Here is a 22,474-nt window from a genome sequence, read left to right on the forward strand (position 1 = left end):
ATTAAAATCCAATCCACATATTCCGGTTGCTTCCATCGCATTGCATACATGTGTCTGGATTTGGTGGCCGGTTCATGTTCAGAATCCTACATGACCAAAAAGCAAAAAACTGAGCTGAAACTGAAAGGGCATTGCTCACCAAACTTGCAATTTGCAAACATGGAGACGTGAACGTGAGATGGAGAGCTCAAATCCCAGAGCCCTGGCTCAGGCCGTCTCCAGGAATTGGAGGCCCGTGTGTTGAATGCAGAATGTGGTCCTTCAATATTAAAAAATATATTCAATATAACTAAGGCACATTTTCAGCCTATGTCATTTCACACAATATTTAGAAATACTTCAAATATTAATGCTAAAAAATACATACAGTACTAACCTCATGTTCGACTAAAAAGCATCATCCGTCTAGTATTTCTTGAAATGAAATCTTCAATTATGTCTTCATAGTTAATCTTCTCCAAGACATCATTTTCAAGTGCTATTGTTGCCAATCCATTAAGTCTTTCTTGTGTCATAGTAGAACGCAAATAGGATTTCAACAACTTGAGTTTAGAAAAGCTCCTTTCTGCAGATGCGACGGTCACAGGAATGGTTAACAAAATTCTATATGCAATAAGGGCATTGGGATAAAAGGGGCGCTTCTTCAAAAACTTCAGGATATCAAGAGAACCCATAGATTCTTTAATTAAATCTTGGATGCCAATTAATTCTGCAAACAATTCTTAACCATCAATATCTTTATGTTCTCCACTCTTAAGTGGGTTCTCAAGATTGACACAATTAGCCATCAAACTATTATCATCCAAGGATCGCAGCCTATCTAAAGTAAACAAGAAACCAAAAATCTTTTCATACCCTTGATATTGTTCAAATCTCTTGGTGAGTGAAACTATAGCTTGATCAATAACATATATAAAATAATTGACCCGAAATGACTCCTCTTCAGATTGTGAAACACTTGATGCATCATCTGCAGCCTCATCAAAATGTCTTTTTCTTTTGATTTTGCGCTTGGGAGTGAACTCTAGGTGAATATCCATCTCCATTGCAATTTCTTTTGTGGCTTCCAATGCTTTCAAAAAGCCAGTTTCTTTATACTTCTTAAAAAAGCTAATCAATCCCTGTACAGACTCAATTGCAATGTCAATAAGCATATCTTTTGATTGTAGATGTTTGCTGATCAAATTAACAGCAGATAATATTTCAAACCAGATGATTATTGCCACTGAAAACTCAAAGCTACCAAGTTCATTTTCCGCTAGCGATTTAGCTTCACTACTTCTTAGTGGGTCATCATCAGTTTCAGCCACATGTAGTAAAGCCTCTCTTATTTCTAGGATCTGAAATCTTATAGCTTTACCACTTTCAAGACGACTCTCCCAATGAGTAAGTGTCAATCCGGATATGTTATCTTTTAAAATTTTCCACCTTTTTGTAGAATTAGCAAATGTTGTATAGATGCGCTGGATAACTCCAAAAAATTCTATTCCTTTCCGACAAGACTTTGCCATATCACAAAGTGTCAAATTCAGACTATGACAACCACAAGCTGAATAAAAAGCTCTTGGATTTCTATCCAATACTTTCTTCTGTACCCCTATATTTTTCCCTTTCATATTTGACCCATTATTGTATCCCTGTCCTCTCAAATTGTCTACATCAAGATCAAGACTTTTCAATTTCTCTAATAGAGCATCAAATAATCCTTGCCGGGTATCATTCACATCCAAAAAACCTAAGAAGGATTCTTCAATGCAAACAAAACCTGAAGATGTATCAACATACCTTATTATCAAAGACATATGCTATTGGTGGCTTGCATCAGGAGTACAATCAAGTATAACTGAGAAATACTTTGCTTCTTTTACCTTGCAACAATTACAGATCTAATTGCAGAAGCTAACAAATTTATTAACTCATTTTGGATGGAAGGATCAAGATAGCTGTGGCGGAACCACCTCGGATTAACTCAACTAAAGCACAGTTACGTCGCTTAAGACGCGACACTCATGCCTTAATCGAGTTAACTCAAGGTGCCGTCGGATTTCCTCCGATTTAACCACTTAACAGGACCGAGTTAGCATGACCCACACGAAGGTGAGTGGTTCCAGAGAATACAACAGGTCCGCCATTAGATTAATAAGTTGTTACACACTTGGTTGTAAATCAGAGTTTAACAAGTTCTGAAGAAAATAGACAAAAGGTAAAACAAGCGGAAGCTATTCGTCGGGGTCGGACGTCCCTGGTGAGACCAGTCAGGACATCAATGATCCCATTCCCCGCCGTCCAAGGAGGGATCCCACTCGACCGTCCAACCCGGAGGGAGCTGGGGCGACCAAGAGCCAACAGGAGCAAACTCAGGAGCTTCGACTTCACCTGAAAGAGAGCCACAAACAAGGCTGAGCTGCTAAGCTCAACAAGACTTAACCGATCGGGGGAGGACTACTCCACCAACGTCTAGACATGCAAGGCTCTTTGGCTGAGGGGTTTGTGTTGCCAAAAGCGACTACAGTGGGTCCTTACTTTCGATATTTTAGCTCAGATTCTAAGTTCATTAACAAGTCTACATTTGCAACTTACTCTAAGCAAACATAAATCCATATTTATGTATAAGCTCATCAACAAGACCATATCATCATCAGACTCTTTCATTACTCAGTGTAGCATAGCGATCAAACAGTCTCAAACTGTGAGAGGCAGACGAATCGATTCGAGTTTCTTAACCATGCATGGCGAACCTAATCTCACGACATCCGCGCACCACCAGGGTCGCTTCCTATGTCAGCCGTCCCCATCAATTCCCAGGCACGTGTCAGGTCCAAACTTCCCTTGGCATGCAATGCTCCACAGTACCGGCCTCTACCGTACTGTGACCGCACTTGCACCTACATGATGCACCATGGGAACCTTGTTCCAGGGATAGCAGGGGTATAAGCCACGCCCTAGTTCAATCAGGTACTAGGCTTTCCCATCCCATACTAGGTATGAGATTAGTACTTTCAAACACTTGATCACGAACACCAACACTGTCGGGCCTTAACAGATTCCATAGACAGACGGGGCGATCAGCCGACCACCAAAAGAGTTAACCAAAACCCTGCCTCGTCCATCGTCCTTATAATTGTAACAGAAGGAGAAACAACCAACTCCTATAACTTGCGAGTGACAGGAAATCACTTGACTTTTACCGTTTCCTATTTAAGCATAGCAACTACTTGGCCCAACAAACTAGTGTTCAGATCAAAGGAACTATGTCATGCATCTATGGTTGCAAACAACTCCTATACGTAAATGCACAAACATGAGAAAGAAGGCATGCGCAAGTTTGGGAAAATTTGGGATTCATGCTCCGGGGCTTGCCTTCAAGCGGAGGGGAGGGAAGCTGGTCTTCAGCTGGGGCGACTTCGGCTTCTGGAACTGGTAGCTCAGCTACAGCTCCGTCTTCTGGCACCAGGTGTAGCTCATAGATGCCGTCAGCAAGATAAAACTCTACACGAATGCAATGCAGGAGTTAGTGTTTAGACGGTTATTTCAACAGCAACACTCGCAAGTCTTAGCCCAGAAACTTGTAGCAAAGCTACGGAAAAAGTGGGGGGGGTTCAAGCTTCAGTGGATAGAGAACAAGACCAAGGGTCGGATTGGAAGAAACTTATGATCTGACCCTTAAACCTTAAGGGATAACTGTGTTTGGGGTCCTCAGATCTATCACAGAGAAGTCCCCAAAATCTTACACAGATACCCTCGGGTCAAGGAAAAAGATACAGCCAAGTCCTCGGGCGAGGCAAATAAGGGTCGGCTAACAGACGGGGTCGGGCGAGACGGAAAAGGGGTCAAGCGAACAGATAGGGTTGGGCGAACCGGTGAGGGGTCGGCAGCTTACCTTCGGTTTATAGGTGAAGCTTTGGGGTCGGGAAGGAGCAGACTTGGGCGGAAGGTCTTAAGCACTAGGGCTTGGACGGAGGCGATGTCCGGCGGTGCTCCAGCGGCGGCGGAGCTTCTTGTGAGCAACAAGGAAGCTCTAGCACAGCGCGGAGGAGCAGGCGGCTGGGTGGATTGGGGGGAGCGGACTTGAGCGGAGAGGGGAAACTTTCAAGATTTCAGCGGGAGTGCTCAGGTGCTCTCAGAGTAGGGCGGCGAAACAGCAAAGGCGAAGGAACTCCGGTGGAACTCTGGCATTCCATTTTTATAGCGGCGCGGAAGAGAGAGATTTCGAGTGGCACGAAGACCGGAAGAGAAGGAGGAAGTGCGCTGCCATGGCGGCGATTGAGCGGTGATGGGCGGCGGAACAGGACTTCGGAGATAGCGTCTTTGGCCATTGGGCACTGGAGACAAGGTGGCGCAGGCGCGGTTTTGTCGGGGCTGAGATTTTGGCAGAGGCGGGCGTCGTCGAGCGATGGATGTGATTGGTGTGACAGGGAGAAAGGCGCTGCAAGCGAGGTTGCAACAGGCGAAAAGACAGGGTGAACGGCGTCGCAGTCGAGCACGATACAGCGGCATTGCCGGCGCACGGCACTGGGGGGTGAGAGAAGGGAGCGACGCTGTCGGAGTCGGGGTTAGCGATGGAGGAATCGTCGCATAGCGAGTTCGGGGGCGGCGCGACTGTGGAGAGGCGGCGGAAAAGCCGGAAGGCATCGGGCCTTGCAGCCGGGGATCCGGCGAGATGATGGGCGCGAGCCGCGAGGCGGTTTGACGCAGCAGGTGGCAAAGCTCTGCCACAGCGGCGACGGAGCACCAAGGCGCGGCCGGCGAGGGCGCGAGCGAGACGAGGTGCTGCAGAAAGGGTTGCAGAAGGGCTTCCGCTACGATTGGGGAGGAGGGCGCGGGAATCCATCCTGTCGCGGCCGGCGACTGGGCGAAGCGGCGGGCGTCGGAGGGATGTAGCCAAGCGGCGGAGAAGCTCTGAAGCGGTGCAGGCCGCTCGAGTGCGTTTACCTCGGGAGATCTGAGGAAAAGATTTGCGGGTCCATCGGTCAGTCTTGGTTGTCCCACAGCTCCAATATTGAAAGGAGCACTGCCTTGGGGAACTCAGAAGGAACCGACGGGGTTGGTTGGGTTCTCAGGGGTCGGGACTAGGACCGGAGGTGGAGCGCTTAAGCTCAGGGGAGCCGAGACAGAGGGATTAGAGACTCGGATTAGGATTAACTCGGCTGATTTCAACCAGGGTCGTCACAATAGTGATCACGGATTTTTTCATTGGTGATGCGGTCAATGTGCTCTTTTATAACTGGGTCAAATTCAGCCACCATCCGAACCAATCCTAAGAAATTGCCATTGTTATCTTGATACAATCTGCTATTACTGCCACGAAATGCTATATTGTGTTCTGCGAGAAATTTTACAATCAAAAGAATCCTGAGCAAAACTTTTCTTCAATGCTCCCTTTTTTTTCAAGTTCTCGCTGGGCAACATTATCAATTGTTTGATTCTTCTCCAACCTGAGACGGAAGTCATACCATGAGGTCATATTTGTCACATGTTCTCTACTAATTTCGTGCTCTTTAAGCCTATGGCTAAGATGAGACCCGTCATTGAACCCCTCATTTGCTAACTGACCTCTCACAAGGCCCTTTCTCAATAATTTGTAGCAAAAACAAAATACCTTGTCAAGTTCTTTGCTGTACACAAGCCATTCTCTGTCACACTTTTCTCCATTTGAGAGAACTCTACTATACGATAGTGCTCAAAATCTTCTGGACAATTTGTCTCTAGGACCATGCTCAATGGACATGTCTCTTTTAGGACCCTTTTCTAGCAAAATATCGATCATTTTAGAATCAAGCGCATCCCAAATTCTTGGATCAAAGATATCAGGCTGCAAAGAATTATCGATGCCATCGCCAATATTACCATTAGTACCTCCAACACCATCGACAATATTAGCCTCATTACCTCCATCGCCATCACCATCTCGTTCTTCTTCATCTGTATTACTGTTGCCTTCATCAACATTATCTTCTGGAATTTCAGCAGATGGAGTCTCAACCTCTATTGCATCATCACCAATATTAGCTTCTAGAGTTTCTCTGACAACAAATCTATCAAGTGCACCCTTTTGTGATTGAGCAAAAGCTTCTAGTCTTTGTTTCTTCTTACATTTTTCAGCACCAGATTTATACTTTCTAATTCTTGTAGTAGACATAGGACACCAACATCTGTTCCAAAATTATTTGAATAATTGAATTAAATCAAATAGCAGTATAGCACATGTATTTGAAGTTTTATTTAATTGTTTAGATTCAATTCAGGAAGACCGAAGACACAAGACATATATTAGAAAGAAAACTGACCGGCAGGTGACAGAAGTACTTCCCCGGACGGCCGGACTCACGAGTCACGCCTCATGGACTGTAGCAGTGCAGCCTGCAGGATCAGGATAGTGGGACAGTACGTAACGGAGGTGACCACGATCAGGATCAGACAGGGCACCTGTGACGACCGGCCCTAAATCTTCCTAGTTAATCGTAATCCTAGCCCTGAGCACCTGTCTAGTTTTCCGCGCCGAAGTGTTCAACCTCCCGACCGGTCCCGACCCCTGAGACCCGACCCCTCCCCGCTTCGCTCCGGTTCCGACCCCGCCAAAACCAGCCCACCGTCGGATCCTTCTAAGCCCTTCCAAAACGTCCGTTCTATCTGACCAGTGGACCCGCGAGATCTTTTTCCCCCAGATCTTCCGCAATAGGCGCACTCGAGTTGCATGCCCGCTTCAGAGTCTCCCCGCCGCATGGCTCAATTTCTCCGACGCTCGCCGCTCAGCTTTGTCTCTGACCCGCGACCGAATGGATTCTCGCGCCCCCTTCCTCAATGGTAGCGGAAGCCCCTCTGCGACCTTTCTGCAACGCCTCGCCTCCCGCGCCCATCATCACATCGCCAGATCCCGGCCGCAGAGCCCGATGTCGCCCGTCTTTTCCGTCACTTCGAACACAGTCGCGCCGCCTGGTCTTCGCTACCCGACGATTCCTCCTTCGCCAACCCCGACCACGGCAGCGACAGCTCATTTCCCCGCCCTGTCAGAAGCCGCCCGACAATCTGTTGCTCCGTGCTCGCCCGCGCGCCCGCGGCTGCCTGTCTTTTCACCTGTGCGCCCTTGATTCTAGCGCCGTTAACCCGGTCACTTCCATCAAATCTACCGCACGACGACGCCCGCCTCCGCCAAATCTCAACCACCGGCATACCCGCTCCTGCGCCGCCCTGACGCCAGAGCCCAATGACCGCTGGCGTCATCCCCGAAGTCCTGCACCACCGCCCTCGTCGCTCAATCGCCGCCCCGGCAGAGCACTCCATTGCTTCTTCTCCGGCCTTTGCGCCGCTCCCCTTCTCTCTCCCGCGCCGCTTCCCTTCTCCCTTCCCAGCCGCTATAAAAGGGAATGCGCGAGCCCCGCCGGAGTTCCCTCCGCCATTGCTGCCTTCCGCCATTTCTCTTGCTCCCTGCTCAAGCTCCTAGCGCCACACACTAAGTTCCTGAGAAACTCTCCTCTCCGCTCCACTCCGTTTTTCCCCAAGCCACCCAGCCGCTTGCTCCTCCGTGCTGCGTAAGAGCTCACTTGTGATCCACAAGAAGCACCGCCGCCGCCGGAGCACCGCCGGACCTCGCTGCTGTTCAAAGCCTTAGTCCCCCCGCCCAAGTCTGCTTCTTCCCGACCCCAAGCTTTCCTTGTAGGAAGAAGGTAAGCTGCCGACCCCTGTCCGCTTTGCCCGACCCCGGTTCCGTCTCGCCCGACCCTATCTGTTCCGCCGACCCCTCTCCGCCTCGCCCGAGGGCTCGGCTGTGATCTTTTTCTTCAACCCGAGGGTGTATGTGTAAAACTTGGGAACCCTTCAGCGATTGAGTCTGAGGATCCCTAGCATACCAAATCCTCTAGTTTAAGGATCAGATCATAAGTTCCTTTACAACCCTTACCTCTTGATCTCCACCAGCTCCCTTGAACCTCCCCACCCTCCTGCTCTTTGTCGCGACTTTCTGAGCTCAGACTTGCAAGTGTTGCTGTTGAAATAACCGTCTATGCTAACTAATGCATTGCATTCGTGTAGAGCTGCGCCTCGCCGACGGCTTCTACGAGCTGCACCCGGCACCAGAAGACGAAGCTGTAGCTGAGCTCTTGCCCCCAGAAGCCGAAGTCGAGCAGTTCTCTTCCTCCTTGCTCGAAGGCAAGCCCCGGTTGCATGAAAACCCTGTGTTGTTTTCCAAACTTGCACATGCCTTCCTTAAAACATGCTTGTGCATTTACGTATAGGAGTTGTTTGAAACCCTAGATGCATGACTTAGATGGTCCCATGATCTGAACACTAGCTGTTGGACCGAGTAGCTGCTTGCTTAACTAGGAGACGGTAAAAGCCGAGTGATTCCCTGTCACTCGCGAGTTGTAGGAGTTGGATGTCTACCTTTCTGTTACAACTGTAAGGACGATGGACGGGGCAGGGTTTGGGTAACTCTTTGGTGGTCGGTTGATCGCCCCGTCTATCTATGAAACTTGCTAAGGCCCGACAGTGGTGGTGTTCGTGATCAAGTGTTTGAAAGTACTAACCTCATACTTAGTATGGGATGAGGAAGCCGAGTACCGGATTGAACCTAGACGTGAGCGGTCGTCCCATTGTTCTTGGAACGGAGTTTCCCCTGCTGGTTGTCGCACGTGGTGGCAAGCGTGGTCACAGAACAGCAGAGGCCGGGTCTGTGGAACCTTGCACCAAAGGAAATGGGCCCGACACGGGTTAGGGGATTGATGGGGAAGGCCGACACAGGAAGCGACCTCCGGGTGCGCGGATGTCGTGAGGTTAGGTTCACCATGCATGGTTAAAGAACTCGAATCGATTCGTCTGCCTCTCACAGTTTGAGACTGCTTGATGGCTATGTCACCCTGAGTAAATGAGGAATTTGATGATGACATGGTTTTGTTGATATATACATACCTTGTTTTGGGTTCTATGATTGCTTAGAATAGGTTGCAAAACCTAGACCGGTTAATGAACTTAGAACCGGAGCTAAAACTTGAAAATAGGGTTTTACTTAGTGCTTTTGGCAAACAAACCCCTTAGCCAAAAAGCCCTGCATGTCTAGAAGTATGGAGTAGCTTAACCCTGTCGGTTAAGTCTTGTTGAGCTTAGTAGCTCAGCCTTGTTGTGGCTCCTGTTTTTCAGGTGAAGTTGCTGCTCCCGACCCTTCTCCTGCTGGCACTTGGCCGCCCCAGCTCCCTCCGGGTTGGACGGTCGAGTGGGATCCCTCCTCGGACGGCGAGGAGAGGGATCAGTGATGTCCCGGCTGGCCTCACTAGGACGTCCGACCCCCGACGATTGCTTCCGCTAGTGGTTTTATTTTCTTTTGTCTTTCTGAAAACCTTGTAAGACTCTGATGTTTATTTCGCAACTAAACTAAGTGGTTAAGTTGTTAACTCGGTGGACTTGTTGTACTCTCTGGAACCGCTCACCTTCGTGTGAGTTTGCTAAAATGGTCCTGTTCAAGTGGTTAAATCGGAGGAAAATCCGACGGCACTTCGTGTTTACTCGACTTATGCATGAGCGTCGCGTATCAGGCGGCTAAATCATGTTTAACCAAGTAGATCCGAAGTGGATCCGCCACAGCACCAGTCATGGTTGTCTGGTTGAGGAGGAGCGGATGGGAATGTCAGATGTGCCCCTAGCGGCGTACAGCTCGCGAGTTGTGACGATTCAGTTTTTGGCGGAGGCGGCGGATGTGTCGGACGGCGTACATGCGCGAGTTGCCGATATTTGATGATGTCGCTGGCGGATCCCTAGCCCCTAGGCTTGTGCTGTTAACAGGCCTGGCTATTAATTTGGGGGCCCATCGTGGCTGGGGTCCTGTTCGGTCACCCACCTGGCACATGGCCATCGACGGGCCTGCCCTGGCTGGGGATGGACTCAGGGCTCATTTGGTGCGGCTTACGCCGGCTCCGAATTCGGTACTGTGCGCTAATGTAGCGCATCGTAGCGTGTACCGGAGTTGAATCCGGGTAAGACACTTTTTTCGGCTCCACCGCTTCCCCTCTACTCAATTCATTTTTTTTGCCTCGTTTTGCGTTCCAATTTCACGCTACACTAGAAAACAGTGCAGCATAGTGCTTGACTACTGTAGCAAGAAGCCAAAATCGAAACCGGCTAAGCCGTGCCAAAGGGCCCTCACGCTACCTGTCAAATATCAAGCAGCTCAGGTGATTACAATTGCAACCGGCTTGATGCAGTTCTGGCAGGAGTGTCAATCAGTGCGGCATCACTATTTTTTTTTTCTCTTTTCGATTTCGAAGAAAAAAAATCATGAACGGTGCTTTCCAAATCAAATCGGACGGTTGGTTGCTCATGCAGATCATGTCGAAATTTCTCTCCCAAAACCATCTGGTGGTTACAATTTACATAAATCCTCCGCTAGGGCTTCTTCAAGTAGAAACGATAAGTTGACTAGACAAACTTGAAGGACGTCTACAATACGGACAAAACCCGTTGACAAAGTCAGCTCGGGGAGCGTCCTGCCACGCGGGCCCACCCCTACAAGCACACACGGTACCCGGCGCACGGGCACAGGCAGCGAAAAATCAGGCGAAAAGACGAAGCCGACCGCCCCGACACCCCGGGCCCCACCTGTCAGCATCCCCTCCCTGCTCTGCCTGCCCTGGCCCTCTGCCCCCCGCTAGCGTGCTGCTGCTGCAAGCCTGCAGCAGCTACCGCTACGGCTACCCACCTTTTTTCCCCGTCCGGTTTCAAAATTCAAACCCCGGCCGTCTTCCTCCTCCTCTTGCATCCCCTTCTCTCTCTTCGCTACGGGAGAGGAGAGAGAGGGAGAGACCGAGGCCGAGACCTCGAGGCGGCCGCGTGGCGTCTCGAAGTTGGGGGAGGAATCCATTGAAAAATCCGCGCGTGGGGGGCGGAGGCGATTCTTCCGCTTCGGGCGGCGAGAGGCAAAGCATCCGAAGCTAGCAGTAAGCACCACCCCCCTTGTCTGCATCCATCCATCCTCTAGTCTTCGCTGCTCGATTTCGTTGTTTATTTATTGACCGGAGCGCCGCTGCTGCTAGTTTGCTAGCTGCTTGATATTCTAATCGCCGGCGGCCACCGCGGTCCCGGCTGCGGGTTTCGTCCTAGCTGATTCGGGGGTTCTCGGTAGGGGATTGGAACCGGAAGGCCGCGGCTTTCAGCTGCTTGGGGTTTGTTGGTGCGCAGGCTAGGTGGGGGATTTCAAGATCGATTTGAGCTGTGTTTTCCGCCCATCTCGTCGTACTGAATCCTGGTGATTTTGAGCTGGTAGTGCGGGGGAAAGATTAGGGGTTTTCTGAACGGAGTGTGCCTCAGCTCAGATTCGTCTTTCTCTTGCTCATGGTTTTAGCTGAGGTGAGGTCCCTCAGCGGACACTTATGATTTTGAGCGGGTCTGCGGCATCAGGATAAGAGGTATGAGCTGCTCAACCAAGTGGCATGTGCAATGCTCTCGGTTTCCTTTTGTTCTAAGATGGCGAAAGGTTGTGCTTTGATGGCACCGTGTTCATGTTTGTTAAATAAGTTGGCATTTTTTTGGTTGGGAATCTAGGATGCCTGTTGCTTAAAAGTTTTCGGATTTGGAGGGGTCTCCGCTTATCTTTCCATGTTTCAGTAAGCCTAATACTCAGGATGTTGTGGAAATGAGGTTGTTACTGTGTACATCTCCTTTGTAGTCTGGTAGAACACAATTCCTGGAGCTGGTTTTCTAATCTTCCCCAACAAATGCTATACGATTTGGACGGATTAGGAATCCAGGGTTGATTTGATTACTCAAACCTTGTGGAGAACAGCAACCCTGGTAGTACTAAACATGATTGTTCAGACCTTTGTATTTCTCCTTTTGATTCCCAATTGTTGTGTATAGGGATTGATAGAGTTGATTTCATCACTATGAATGCTACTCTCTTAATGCTCCGTGTAAGGGCTTCGTAGGAGTAAGTAGGAAAGGGAGGGCTTTTCGAGGCTAACTGGTTCATTACTGCGTTAATTGCTCCATGCATAGGTGTGATAACAACTCATTTGGTAATAAATTGAGATTGATGAGTTAATTACATACAAGTTGGGGTTATATGCGGAGAGTTTAGAAATGGAAACTTAATCCTATAGCTCTTTTGCAAAACCATTTTACGCTATTATTTATCCTTCTCTTTTCATGGCAAAATTGGCTGCTACCAATATGGTAGTAATGGCTTTCCTCATTTATTCGCAGGTTTTGCTACTGGAGCATTGTACTGATCAGGTTCAGTCACAATTGCATGGTTACTGCTCTGAATGTGGTAATCTTGGGAAAAGATGAAAGAAGATATCATGTTTGACAACCAAACAAAGCCATGCAGATCGAGGGTTGACTCCAAAAGCAATCCAAGTTCTCTGAAGCCCAAGTTTGGATCCTCATGGGGTTCCCAAATTGTCAAAGGGTTTACAACAGACAAGAAAACCAAGAAGACAGCTGCCATTGCAAGCAAGAAACCACCTCTTGCGACTGTTGAAAATGTCAATCAGACCAACCAACAGATTCCATATCACTCTAGGGTTAAAAGATCTCTTATTGGAGACTTCCCTTGCTCACCAGCTGGTGCTCAAGTCCATCCCCATGTCTTTGATTGCCACAATATTAGGTCCCCCGCATCTCATGATCTTTTCCTTGAGTTGGATCATCTCAGGGAACAACTGCGTGAGTCGAAAGAAAGGGAGCTAGCATTACAGGCAGAGTTGCGGCAATGCAGAGAAAACCCAAGAGTTTCAGAACTTGAGAAGGAGCTTGATGCTAGGAAAGGTGAAATTGACAGGCTTGCACGACTTAATACTTCATTAGAAGCTGAGAAAACAAGTCTGTCTGAACAATTATCAGCTCTATCTTCTATGGTAGAACAACGTGAGGAAAATGTAAGATTAGATGGGCATGGCAATCGGGTACCTATTCTAGATGGGGACAATACATCTTCTTCAGGAAACTTGGAATTTGAAGTTGTTGAACTACGCCGGTTAAACAAAGAGCTTCAGTTTCAGAAACGAAACCTAGCAATTAAGCTCTCTTCAGCTGAGTCCAAATTGACTGGCCTTGAGAAGAATGCAGAGGTACCATTGTTTGAACTTGATTATTTCTTTTTGTACTTTGTATGAAGGTATTTCAACTAATCCTTTTTTTTTGCTATGCGTTGAATACTGTCACAGAGTGATATTGTTGCCAAGGTTCAAGCTGAGGCATCGTTGCTGAGGCACACAAATGCAAATCTGAGCAAGCAAGTTGAGGGATTGCAAATGAGTCGGCTAACCGAGGTTGAGGAACTTGCTTATCTTCGGTGGATCAATTCATGCCTACGCCATGAGCTCTGTAACTCGGATCAAGCAGCTAGAGCAATGACTGATATAGATTATAATGGTGGCATGGTTTTTAATGAGTTTGGTAGCATTGAAGGTGATGCAAGAAATGCTGAGGACAATTCCGATATAAAATTCAGCATTGCAGAACGCATCAAACAGTGGTCTCAGAATGATAAGAGTTGTCAAGCATCTAAAAAGGAAGCACTTCTTGATAGGGCCTGGGTAGAAGCAGCAGAAGCACGAAGTCCGACACGTAGGCACTCACTTGGTGGGCCAAAGGGATGTGCGCAAGACTTCAACATCGTGAAGAGAAGGCAATCTGATACCTTTATCAGCCTTCCAGACGCAACAGATGAGTCATTCTCCTGTGATAAGGATCCGACAATCAGGGAGAAGCATGATCTTCTCGTGGACAAGTATGATTTTGGTCGATCTGAAAGTTCAAGATTTGTTCTTGGCAAGTCAGAAGTATGTAAGTCTCAGTGTCTGGATGTTGAAAAGCGTGTGTTGCGCATCCCTAACCCTCCACCAAGACCTTCTGTTTCTGTGTCAAACTCTGGTCCATCAAACGGATCGACTGCAAATCCGCCACGGCCACCACCTCCTCCGCCTCCGCCAAAGTTTTCCTCAAAAAGTACTGGTGTAATGAAGAGGGCACCACAGGTCGCAGAGCTCTACCATTCACTTATGAGAAGGGACTCAAAAAAGGATACTTCCAGTGGTGGAGTCTGTGAAGCTGCTAACTCTGCTAATGTGCGGAGTAGCATGATTGGTGAAATTGAGAACCGCTCTTCCCATTTGCAGGCAGTAAGTAGTGCACTCAGTCTTGCTTATCGAAATACGGTGACAATACAAATAGTATTAATTTGTTGGTTCTGGCACTAACTGTGTACTTTATTCCTTTTTCAGATCAAGGCGGATGTTGAGACTCAAGGTGAATTTGTGAAATCATTGATTAAGGAGGTGACTAATGCAGCCTACAAAGATATCGAAGATGTGGTTGCATTTGTGAAGTGGCTAGATGATGAACTTGGCTTCCTAGTATGTATATTCCGATATGATTGATTTCTGAGTAATCATTTTCAATTGCAGCAGTCACTTAAATTATTCCTTTTTTTAATTTCCTCACATGAAGGTGGATGAGAGAGCAGTGTTAAAGCATTTTGATTGGCCTGAGAGGAAGGCAGACACTCTACGAGAGGCAGCTTTCGGCTACCAGGACCTGAAAAAATTGGAATCAGAAGTTTCAAACTACAAAGATGATCCACGCCTACCCTGTGACATTGCACTGAAGAAAATGGTTACAGTATCTGAAAAGTATGACCTAGTTTACTTAAATATACAATGAACATGCGTCCATTTGATAATTATTTCAGGTAACGAAACAAGGTACTGATAATTTGATTGGCATTCTTAATTCAGGACTGAGCGAGGCGTCTACAACCTTCTGAGGACAAGAGATGCTATGATGAGGCAGTGCAAGGAGTTCAATATTCCTACTGACTGGATGCTTGATAACAATCTTATTAGCAAGGTAAATGTTCTAAGTTGGACTGCCCCCTGCAGGTTTAAATTCTAAGTGTACTCTTTCATCAGCTAATAAAACTGCAAATGGCCTTGTCAGAATTACACTACTTCACTGGAATGAATGATAGCTTGCTGTCCATTACTTTTAGGCATGCTTTGCATGATGGCTACTAAAAGTTCAATGGTGACAGAGACATTGTAAATACCTCTTATTTTTCCTTTTTACTTGAAGAGCCTCATAATCCTAAATGGAGAAATCTACTGTGATTTTCTCTAGTTTCCTTGAGAATGCTGAAACTATTGCTTTTGAGCACTGTTGCTTAAGGAATGCTATCAGTCTCTCAGGAGTCTTTGATCCCTTGTCAGCAATTGCAGATTATATTCCTGCCATTATTCATGAAAGCCTATAACGCAACACCAGCTTGTGAAAGACCTGCTGTTCTATCTATTTATATTGCTGGAGTATTCCCTTATGTTTTCTGCTTGGTGGCTGCAGATAAAGTTTGCTTCTGTGAAATTAGCGAAGATGTACATGAAAAGGGTCGCTATGGAGCTTCAGTACATGGGACCTCTGAACAAGGATCCAGCCCTGGAGTATATGCTGCTTCAGGCTGTCAGATTTGCTTTCAGGATGCATCAGGTAACACATTGTAGCAAAAGGGAAACTCCCATGCATGTAGCTATTGATCAGACTAGCAATCATTCTTTGCTAACATCATTACCACATACAGATGCATTTCTCATATCTTTATTTCCAACCACTAAGTTATTCAACAGAATCATTTTCATATGGCGCTCGTCTGCAAGAAGCTGTTGTTTTGTCAAATCTGCAAGCTCTCTGTCATTTATATCTAAACTATCGCTCATTTTTGCAGTTTGCTGGTGGTTTCGACCCAGAGACCATGGATGCATTTGAAGAGCTGAGGAACCTTGTTCATGTCAGAAATAGCACCCAGTAGCTAGGATGCAGCGCCACAAGCTGGTCAATGTAGTGTTGTGGGAAAAAGAGAGAGACTAATTTCAGCTTACCCTCTCAGTAAGCATAACAGACAGTTGGCTTTTGGTAATGTGATGTTTGTAGGATTGTTGTGCCGTGTGCATTCTGTGTAATATATGAGCTCTTTTACATGTGTGTAGTGGGCTGAAGAGGCCTGCTGGCAGTGGGCTTGTGTAGGATTTTGTAGCAACCTTGCTGGAAAATAGAAAAATGCGTCGGAACATGCTCTTCGTGTGGATTGGTGGGCACCGAGCAGTGTTGGTTATCTTTGTCTCATGGAATTTTGAATCCATGCGTGATCAAAAGACCAGGTCATGGATGGTTTCTGAAATTCACACGCTTTCTTGCCGTTCAATCACCTGAAATGATGAGATTCTCGGGGGCGCAGCTGTTACCGTGTCCATTGGCCTATAATGTTTGAGAACAGTTCAGGTTTTCCCGTATCACAAAAGTTCACGAAAAATTCAACACAAAATATGAATGGATAGATGATAGAAGGGTGCATGTTCATGCAAAAATTAGTGTTGAGCAAAATTTTTATGAAAATTTACACCAATTTGAAAAAATGTGGCCTGTAAAATTTGGATCCAACGGGTGTTGCAAGAGGTAATATTTGGAACAGTGTAAGTGCACAACACAACCCGCATCGGGGACTTGGAACTGAAAAGTGGAAACGGACTCTCCTCAACCGACACGAGGGGGCTTGAAACTGGAAAGTGGAACGGACTCTCCTCAACCGACACGAGGGGGCTGGAAGTCGAAAGTGGAAACGGACTCCTCAACCGACACGATTCCACGGCGATCTCCAAATTTACTTTAGTACCCCCGGTTGCTTCGCGCGGGATGAGGTTTCCTTCCGATCCTCGCGCCCCAGTTTCCTCCTCCGCCGCCGCCCGTAGCCGTCGCCTCGGCCTCAGCGGCTCACCCTCCGGCAACCCCACCTTGATCCTGCCACCCGCTTCGTTGCCAGCCATTGCGGGGTGGGACCGGCGAGAAATCTCGTCGCCGCAGCGGCCAGGCCTTCGTCGAGGAGTCCGCCGTGCCGCCGCCGCCGCCGCGTCACAGCAGGTACCAACCAATCCTTGCCTCCTCGCGGCTGAGCGCTTGCTTGTTTGGGGGTTTTGTAGCTTCAGTGCTTGCTTCGTAGTCATTGATCGTCCGTGGAGTCGTGGACTCAGGGCATCTGTTGCTTAGCTGAACCGTCGGAAGCCTAGCCCATGGTTAACTCACCCAGCCGAATTTTCGGGATTTGTTGTACTTGTACCATGAATAATCGTGGTAAAGTAAAATCATGGACGAGGAGAAATCTAGCCAGTGATGATCGTGGTAAAAGCCGCGCGCAGTTTGATTTGTTGTAGCATGCCATAAACTGGGCGATACTTTGTTTTAAACTATAGTGGATGTTACTGACGAAGGCATGATTCCCGTAGAATACTTGTGAAATTATTTCAAATGTACATACATTTGGCTATGAATTGAACTCAAAGCCTCAAACCGAAGCATGATCATGGTAACTTCTACGTTCTGCGACATAGATATGTGTCACAGATCCAATCCATTTTTCATATTGGGAAATTAACATGTAGAATGCTTTGTTTTGTTACTCTAATCATCGACCCTCTCACAGGCAACGCATTAGTTTGAAGTCATGGCCTCACTCTGCTGGGCCCCTACTCGACCTCCTATCAATGTCCCCGTCCGCCCTACCATAAGCGTGGCACAGGCTGCAAGGATTGCAGGTGCGTCGAAACACACGTGCTTATTTGTGAAATCTAGGATTTTTTGCACTCTGATTCATGCAGTCTGTATGGGGGTTATTTCTTGTGTATTGTGTCCATGCCTACATGCGTTTGCGTGAGGTTCAGTTGGGTTTCAGGGATCCTTCTTTCCTGTCATTCATATCTAGGGAAGTCAAATAAATACTTAAAATTCATCTGCACCCACTATAGGTAGATGAACTTCTACACTTCAAAAATATTCTCCTAAAATTTATACAGGCATATCGTGCCAAATGCTGCACACCTGACAAAAAATTAGGTAATAGTATATTTATGTGTACTGGACAAAAAAAAAAAAGAGATGAGGCATGATCTCTCTCTCTCTCTCTCTCTCTCTCTCTCTGTTTTTTTTATGTGCATATACAATTTTTGGTGAACTCTTGAAGTGTGTAGGTTCATCTATCTTAGTAATGTAGAACCATGCATTGTAGCATTGGATTTTGTTGCTTAATAGTTAAAACTAATTATTGTTCTGCAGAGTTGGTCATAATCAATTAAACTAAAAAGCTGTAGAGTATGTGCATGACTCCTAGTTCTTTTGAAATTCTCGTGTTCGAAATAATACATGAACTCAAATATAACTGAAGTAGATACCAGAAATTTTAATTCATTTTTCTCACCAGAGGAAGCATCTAGAATGTGTTTTCTCTTAACCTGATTATCTATCATATGCAGGCTATGGGACTGCATTTGCAATCATGGCAAGAAGCATATCTAGACCACTTTCTCTTAGATCGCCATCTGGAGGTAGCACAACCAATTGGAAATGTCAGGGCACTAGGAGGCCTCCCTCAGTAGTATCGATGGTTCAAAACCATCAAGCCAAGACACCAGCATTTGCTAGTCTACGCGCAGTGCATAGTCCTGCGCCTGCACCCTTACCTGGTTCCAAATCTATACTTCCCAGCAGATCATCAAGAGGACAAAAGAATGCTTCTCTTGTCACCAGGGTGACGCTCAATAGTTTCACTGGGGAGATTATGAACATTGTTGCACTTGCACGAGAGGAAACGCAGCACCTAGTTCTCAAGATTGGAAGCAACCAAATGCTATGGAGCCACATTTCACAGTGCATTTGCATTTTTCTCTTGGACCTCATACTCAATGCGGTAAATTATATTCAAATAAAGTATTTTGCCTCTTTACCTATATCACTCTTGATAACATTTTTATTCTTAGTCAATTGATAATCATAAACTTGTCTTGCATCTCAGGCTTTCCAAATCATCGATGGTAGAGTTGGGAGAGGAAGAAGCGAGACTTCTTTGAAAACTCAAAGCAGTGAAACTTCTGCTAAAACAAAAGGCAAGAAGTCCACACCCACACTTGATGAGTATGGAACTAATCTAACAAATTTAGCAAAGGAGGTACTTTTCTGGACTTATTAGAGTGCAACACAATCCATAATGTTCTGGGACATTAATTATAATTTGATCATGTTATTTACTCTAGGGAAAGTTGGATCCTGTTGTCGGAAGACAAAAACAGATCGATCAAGTTGTACAAATTTTAAGCAGAAAGGGGAAGAACAATCCCTGTCTGATTGGAGAGCCAGGAGTAGGAAAAACAGCAGCAGTGGAAGGGCTTGCCCAGCTCATTGCCAGGGGGGATGTTCCTGAAACGATGCAAGGGAAAAAGGTCAATACTCCTTGTTATTTAGGGCCTCTATTGTGATTTGTTTTGTCTTGATTCTATTTGATTGTTATTTCAAACAACAAACTGTTTTACATACAAGTTAGATGTATGGAAAGGAGTACCTATTTATGTTGGTTAGATTTATAAGATGCTGCAGTGCTGTTTTTCCTTTCGTGTTTGTTTTGCCCAGTTTGCACTTCTAAGCCTATGAATTTTTCCATTTAATAGGCTTTAATCGCTATGAATTTGTAAGCTACTATCCTTGGATGAATTTCTTTGAAGACATACATCCAGATGAATAAATTAGTTCATTAATATGCAAATTTACCGAAAATAAATTAAATTCTGATATAGGGCCAATGTGATGATTTTCTTTTGCTTTATTTGACCTGTCCTGCAAAACATGAGATGGGGTGGTCACTGGTCAGTAATTAATTCTGGTTTCCAAAACTTCATCAATGGTAGGTTATCTCCGTTGACATGGGACGTTTTCTTGCTGGTACAAAATACCGTGGAGAGTTTGAAGAAAGACTAAAGAATCTTCTTGAAGAAATCAAGAAGTGTGGTGATATAATACTATTCCTCGATGAAGTTCACACCCTAGTAGGAGCAGGAGCAGCGGCGGAAGGCGCTATTGATGCTGCTAACATTTTGAAGCCAGCACTAGCTAGAGGCGAATTACAGGTCAGCATATCACGTTTGACCTGACATGTGGGAATATTTTCTGTTCAATTTGTTTAACTAAGGTTCTCACTGACGTTGATGGTTGTCAGTGTATTGGAGCCACTACGACTGATGAATACATGAAACATATTGAGAAGGACCCAGCGCTGGAAAGGCGTTTTCGACAGGTGAAAGTTCCTGAGCCAACAGTCGATGAAGCCAGAGAAATTCTAGAAGGGCTTCGAGAGCGATATGAAACCCATCATAAAGTCCAATACGCCGATGAAGCACTGACTACAGCTGCTGAGCTCTCGCACAAGTACATCAGGTCTGTTACTCTAAGAAAGGAGCTATGGTATCAGTGAATGTTGTTCCATATTCTAAGAAAGGAGCTATGGCTTCGAGAGTGAACGTTCATAATTTTGACAGCATCTTCTGTTTGCAGTGATCGTTTTCTTCCGGACAAGGCCATTGACTTGATTGACGAGGCAGGATCCCTTGTCCGTCTACGACATGCCCAGGTACAAACGGTCACAAATGTACCATCATTCTTTTGTTATCTCTAACTCTCGCATGCATTTTTACGAAAAAATATCAATCTGAACTGATCCACAGCGGAAGCTATCCAAGGAAGTTAAAGATCTTGAAACAGAGCTCCAGAAAATCATGGAGGAGAAGAACGATGCCATTCACAGCCAGAACTTTAAAAGGGTAATAATGATACACATGGATTTTGTTGCTTCATGAACAGACGATTGCATTTCTCTGGGTCGTCTCGTCTTCTCCAATTGCTGAAACATGTGACTGATATGACGATCTGAATGATATGCAATCAGGCGAAGGAGCTTCGCGATCGTGAACTGGAGCTAAACTCCCAGATCATAGCTCTGAGCGGCAAGAGCAAAGAGATGACCAACGATGAGGTGAATCCTGGCATGTCAGCAGTGCCGGTGGTCACCAAAGAAGACATTCGCCACATCGTGTCCCTCTGGACCGGCGTGCCTGTCCGCGAAGTCTCCACTGACGAAACCAACAAGCTGCTCAAGATGGAGGAGGCCCTGCACCGGCACATCGTCGGCCAGGACGAGGCCGTCACGGCGATAAGCCGCGCCATCCGGCGCGCCCGTGTGGGGCTCAACGATCCGCGCCGGCCGATCGCGAGCTTCGTCTTCGCCGGCCCGACCGGCGTCGGCAAGTCGGAGCTCGCCAAGACCCTCGCCGCCTACTACTACGGCTCGGAGGAGGCCATGGTCCGGCTGGACATGAGCGAGCTCATGGAGAGGCACGCGGTGTCGAAGCTGATCGGCTCGCCGCCGGGCTACCTCGGGCACGGTGACGGCGGCCAGCTGACGGAGGCCGTGCGCCGGCGGCCGTACTCGCTGGTCCTCTTCGACGAGGTCGAGAAGGCCCACCGCGACGTGATGAACATCATGCTGCAGATCCTCGACGACGGCCGGCTGACGGACGGCATGGGCAGGACGGTGGACTTCACGAACACGCTCATCATCATGACGTCCAACATCGGCGGCGCCGCCATCGTCGCTGCGAATGGCGACGGCCATGGCGGCGACGGGAGCAAGGATCTGGTGGAAGAGGAGATGAAGCGCTACTTCCGGCCCGAGTTTCTGAACCGGCTGGACGATACGATCGTGTTCAGGCCGCTGACCAAGGTGGAGGTGAAGGAGATCGCCGGCATCATGGTGAAGGACGTCGCCGCCCGGATCAGGGAGGTGGGAGTCGAGCTGCTGGTGACGGAGAGGTTCGTGGACCTCGTGGTTGCAGAAGGCTTCGACCCGAGCTACGGGGCGAGGCCGCTGAGGAGGGCCGTCGTGAGGCTGCTCGAGGACACCCTGGCCGACAAGATGCTCGACGGCGAGATCATGAAAGGAGACTCGGTGATCGTCGACGCCGACGCCGCGGGGAACGTCGTCGTGCTCGGACGGGATGAGCTTGTCGTGGAGCTGCAGCCTGTCGCTTTTGCGATCTAGTTGCTGATGATCATTTGTTTTTTAAGCCTTGCATAATTGAGCACCTCCTGTTTGGAAAGGAGAATGGTTAAAAGTCAAACAGAATGCATGAGCCAGACTGCCGGAGCATAGCTATCAGGAGTCAACTGCTTAGGATATTTTTTTTTTTTTTTTTGCAGGGAACTGCTTAGGATTTAGGAAACGACAATTAGGCGTGCTACATGTTTACAATGCTTGTGCAAGTTTGTGTGCTTCATTCGGTAGTTTAGGCGGCCCTTAATCAAACGATCATTCAGTTACCTGACCATGAAAATTTAATTTGGTTCCACCGGAATGAATGAAATTTGTGAAATCTCATTAAGATAAAAACCCTTGATCGTATGAACAGATACTATTGCTGTACTTAAAGATGGGGCTGGAATTTGCGTAGTCCAAGGTCCAATTGGACTTTGCCTCACCAACTCATTTGGATTGGACCTCCTTGGACTTGGATATACATGGACTCGGGATCCAAATATAACATGGATATATTGGATAACGTTTGGACTAAAATCTTGGATTATCCAGGAGTCCCATAGCACTGCACCTCCGCGACCCCCGTTGCAA

The 22,474-nt window shown here is 47.1% G+C and overlaps 2 protein-coding genes and 1 pseudogene across 3 annotated transcripts; 2 read left to right on the forward strand and 1 right to left on the reverse strand.

The window, feature by feature from the left end:
- Positions 1–377: 377 nt before the first annotated feature.
- Positions 378–6,139, reverse strand: LOC117861698 (uncharacterized; annotated as a pseudogene).
- Positions 6,140–10,694: 4,555 nt separating this feature from the next.
- LOC117861472 (protein CHUP1, chloroplastic) lies at positions 10,695–16,048 on the forward strand. 2 transcript variants are annotated; one of them, XM_034745037.2, is made up of 8 exons: positions 10,695–10,922; positions 12,187–13,055; positions 13,152–14,108; positions 14,211–14,342; positions 14,437–14,618; positions 14,724–14,835; positions 15,325–15,468; positions 15,704–16,048. In XM_034745037.2, the coding sequence occupies exons 2-8, from the start codon at positions 12,270–12,272 to the stop codon at positions 15,785–15,787; spliced, it is 2,397 nt and encodes a 798-aa protein (XP_034600928.1). In that variant the 5' UTR covers positions 10,695–10,922; positions 12,187–12,269; the 3' UTR covers positions 15,788–16,048. The 2 variants fall into 2 exon arrangements, with proteins under 2 accessions (XP_034600928.1, XP_034600927.1); XM_034745036.2 differs by lacking the exon at positions 10,695–10,922 and adding an exon at positions 10,996–11,390.
- A 497-nt stretch (positions 16,049–16,545) lies between these two features.
- LOC117860219 (chaperone protein ClpC4, chloroplastic) lies at positions 16,546–22,167 on the forward strand. The gene is made up of 10 exons (XM_034743476.2): positions 16,546–16,893; positions 17,453–17,564; positions 18,279–18,712; positions 18,818–18,970; positions 19,056–19,241; positions 19,704–19,922; positions 20,012–20,229; positions 20,347–20,422; positions 20,517–20,612; positions 20,738–22,167. The coding sequence occupies exons 2-10, from the start codon at positions 17,474–17,476 to the stop codon at positions 21,887–21,889; spliced, it is 2,625 nt and encodes an 874-aa protein (XP_034599367.1). The 5' UTR covers positions 16,546–16,893; positions 17,453–17,473; the 3' UTR covers positions 21,890–22,167.
- The last annotated feature ends 307 nt before the right edge of the window (positions 22,168–22,474 follow it).

The sequence above is a fragment of the Setaria viridis genome, chromosome 6 (genome assembly GCF_005286985.2).
Source record: "Setaria viridis chromosome 6, Setaria_viridis_v4.0, whole genome shotgun sequence".
Lineage (NCBI taxonomy): Eukaryota > Viridiplantae > Streptophyta > Magnoliopsida > Poales > Poaceae > Setaria > Setaria viridis.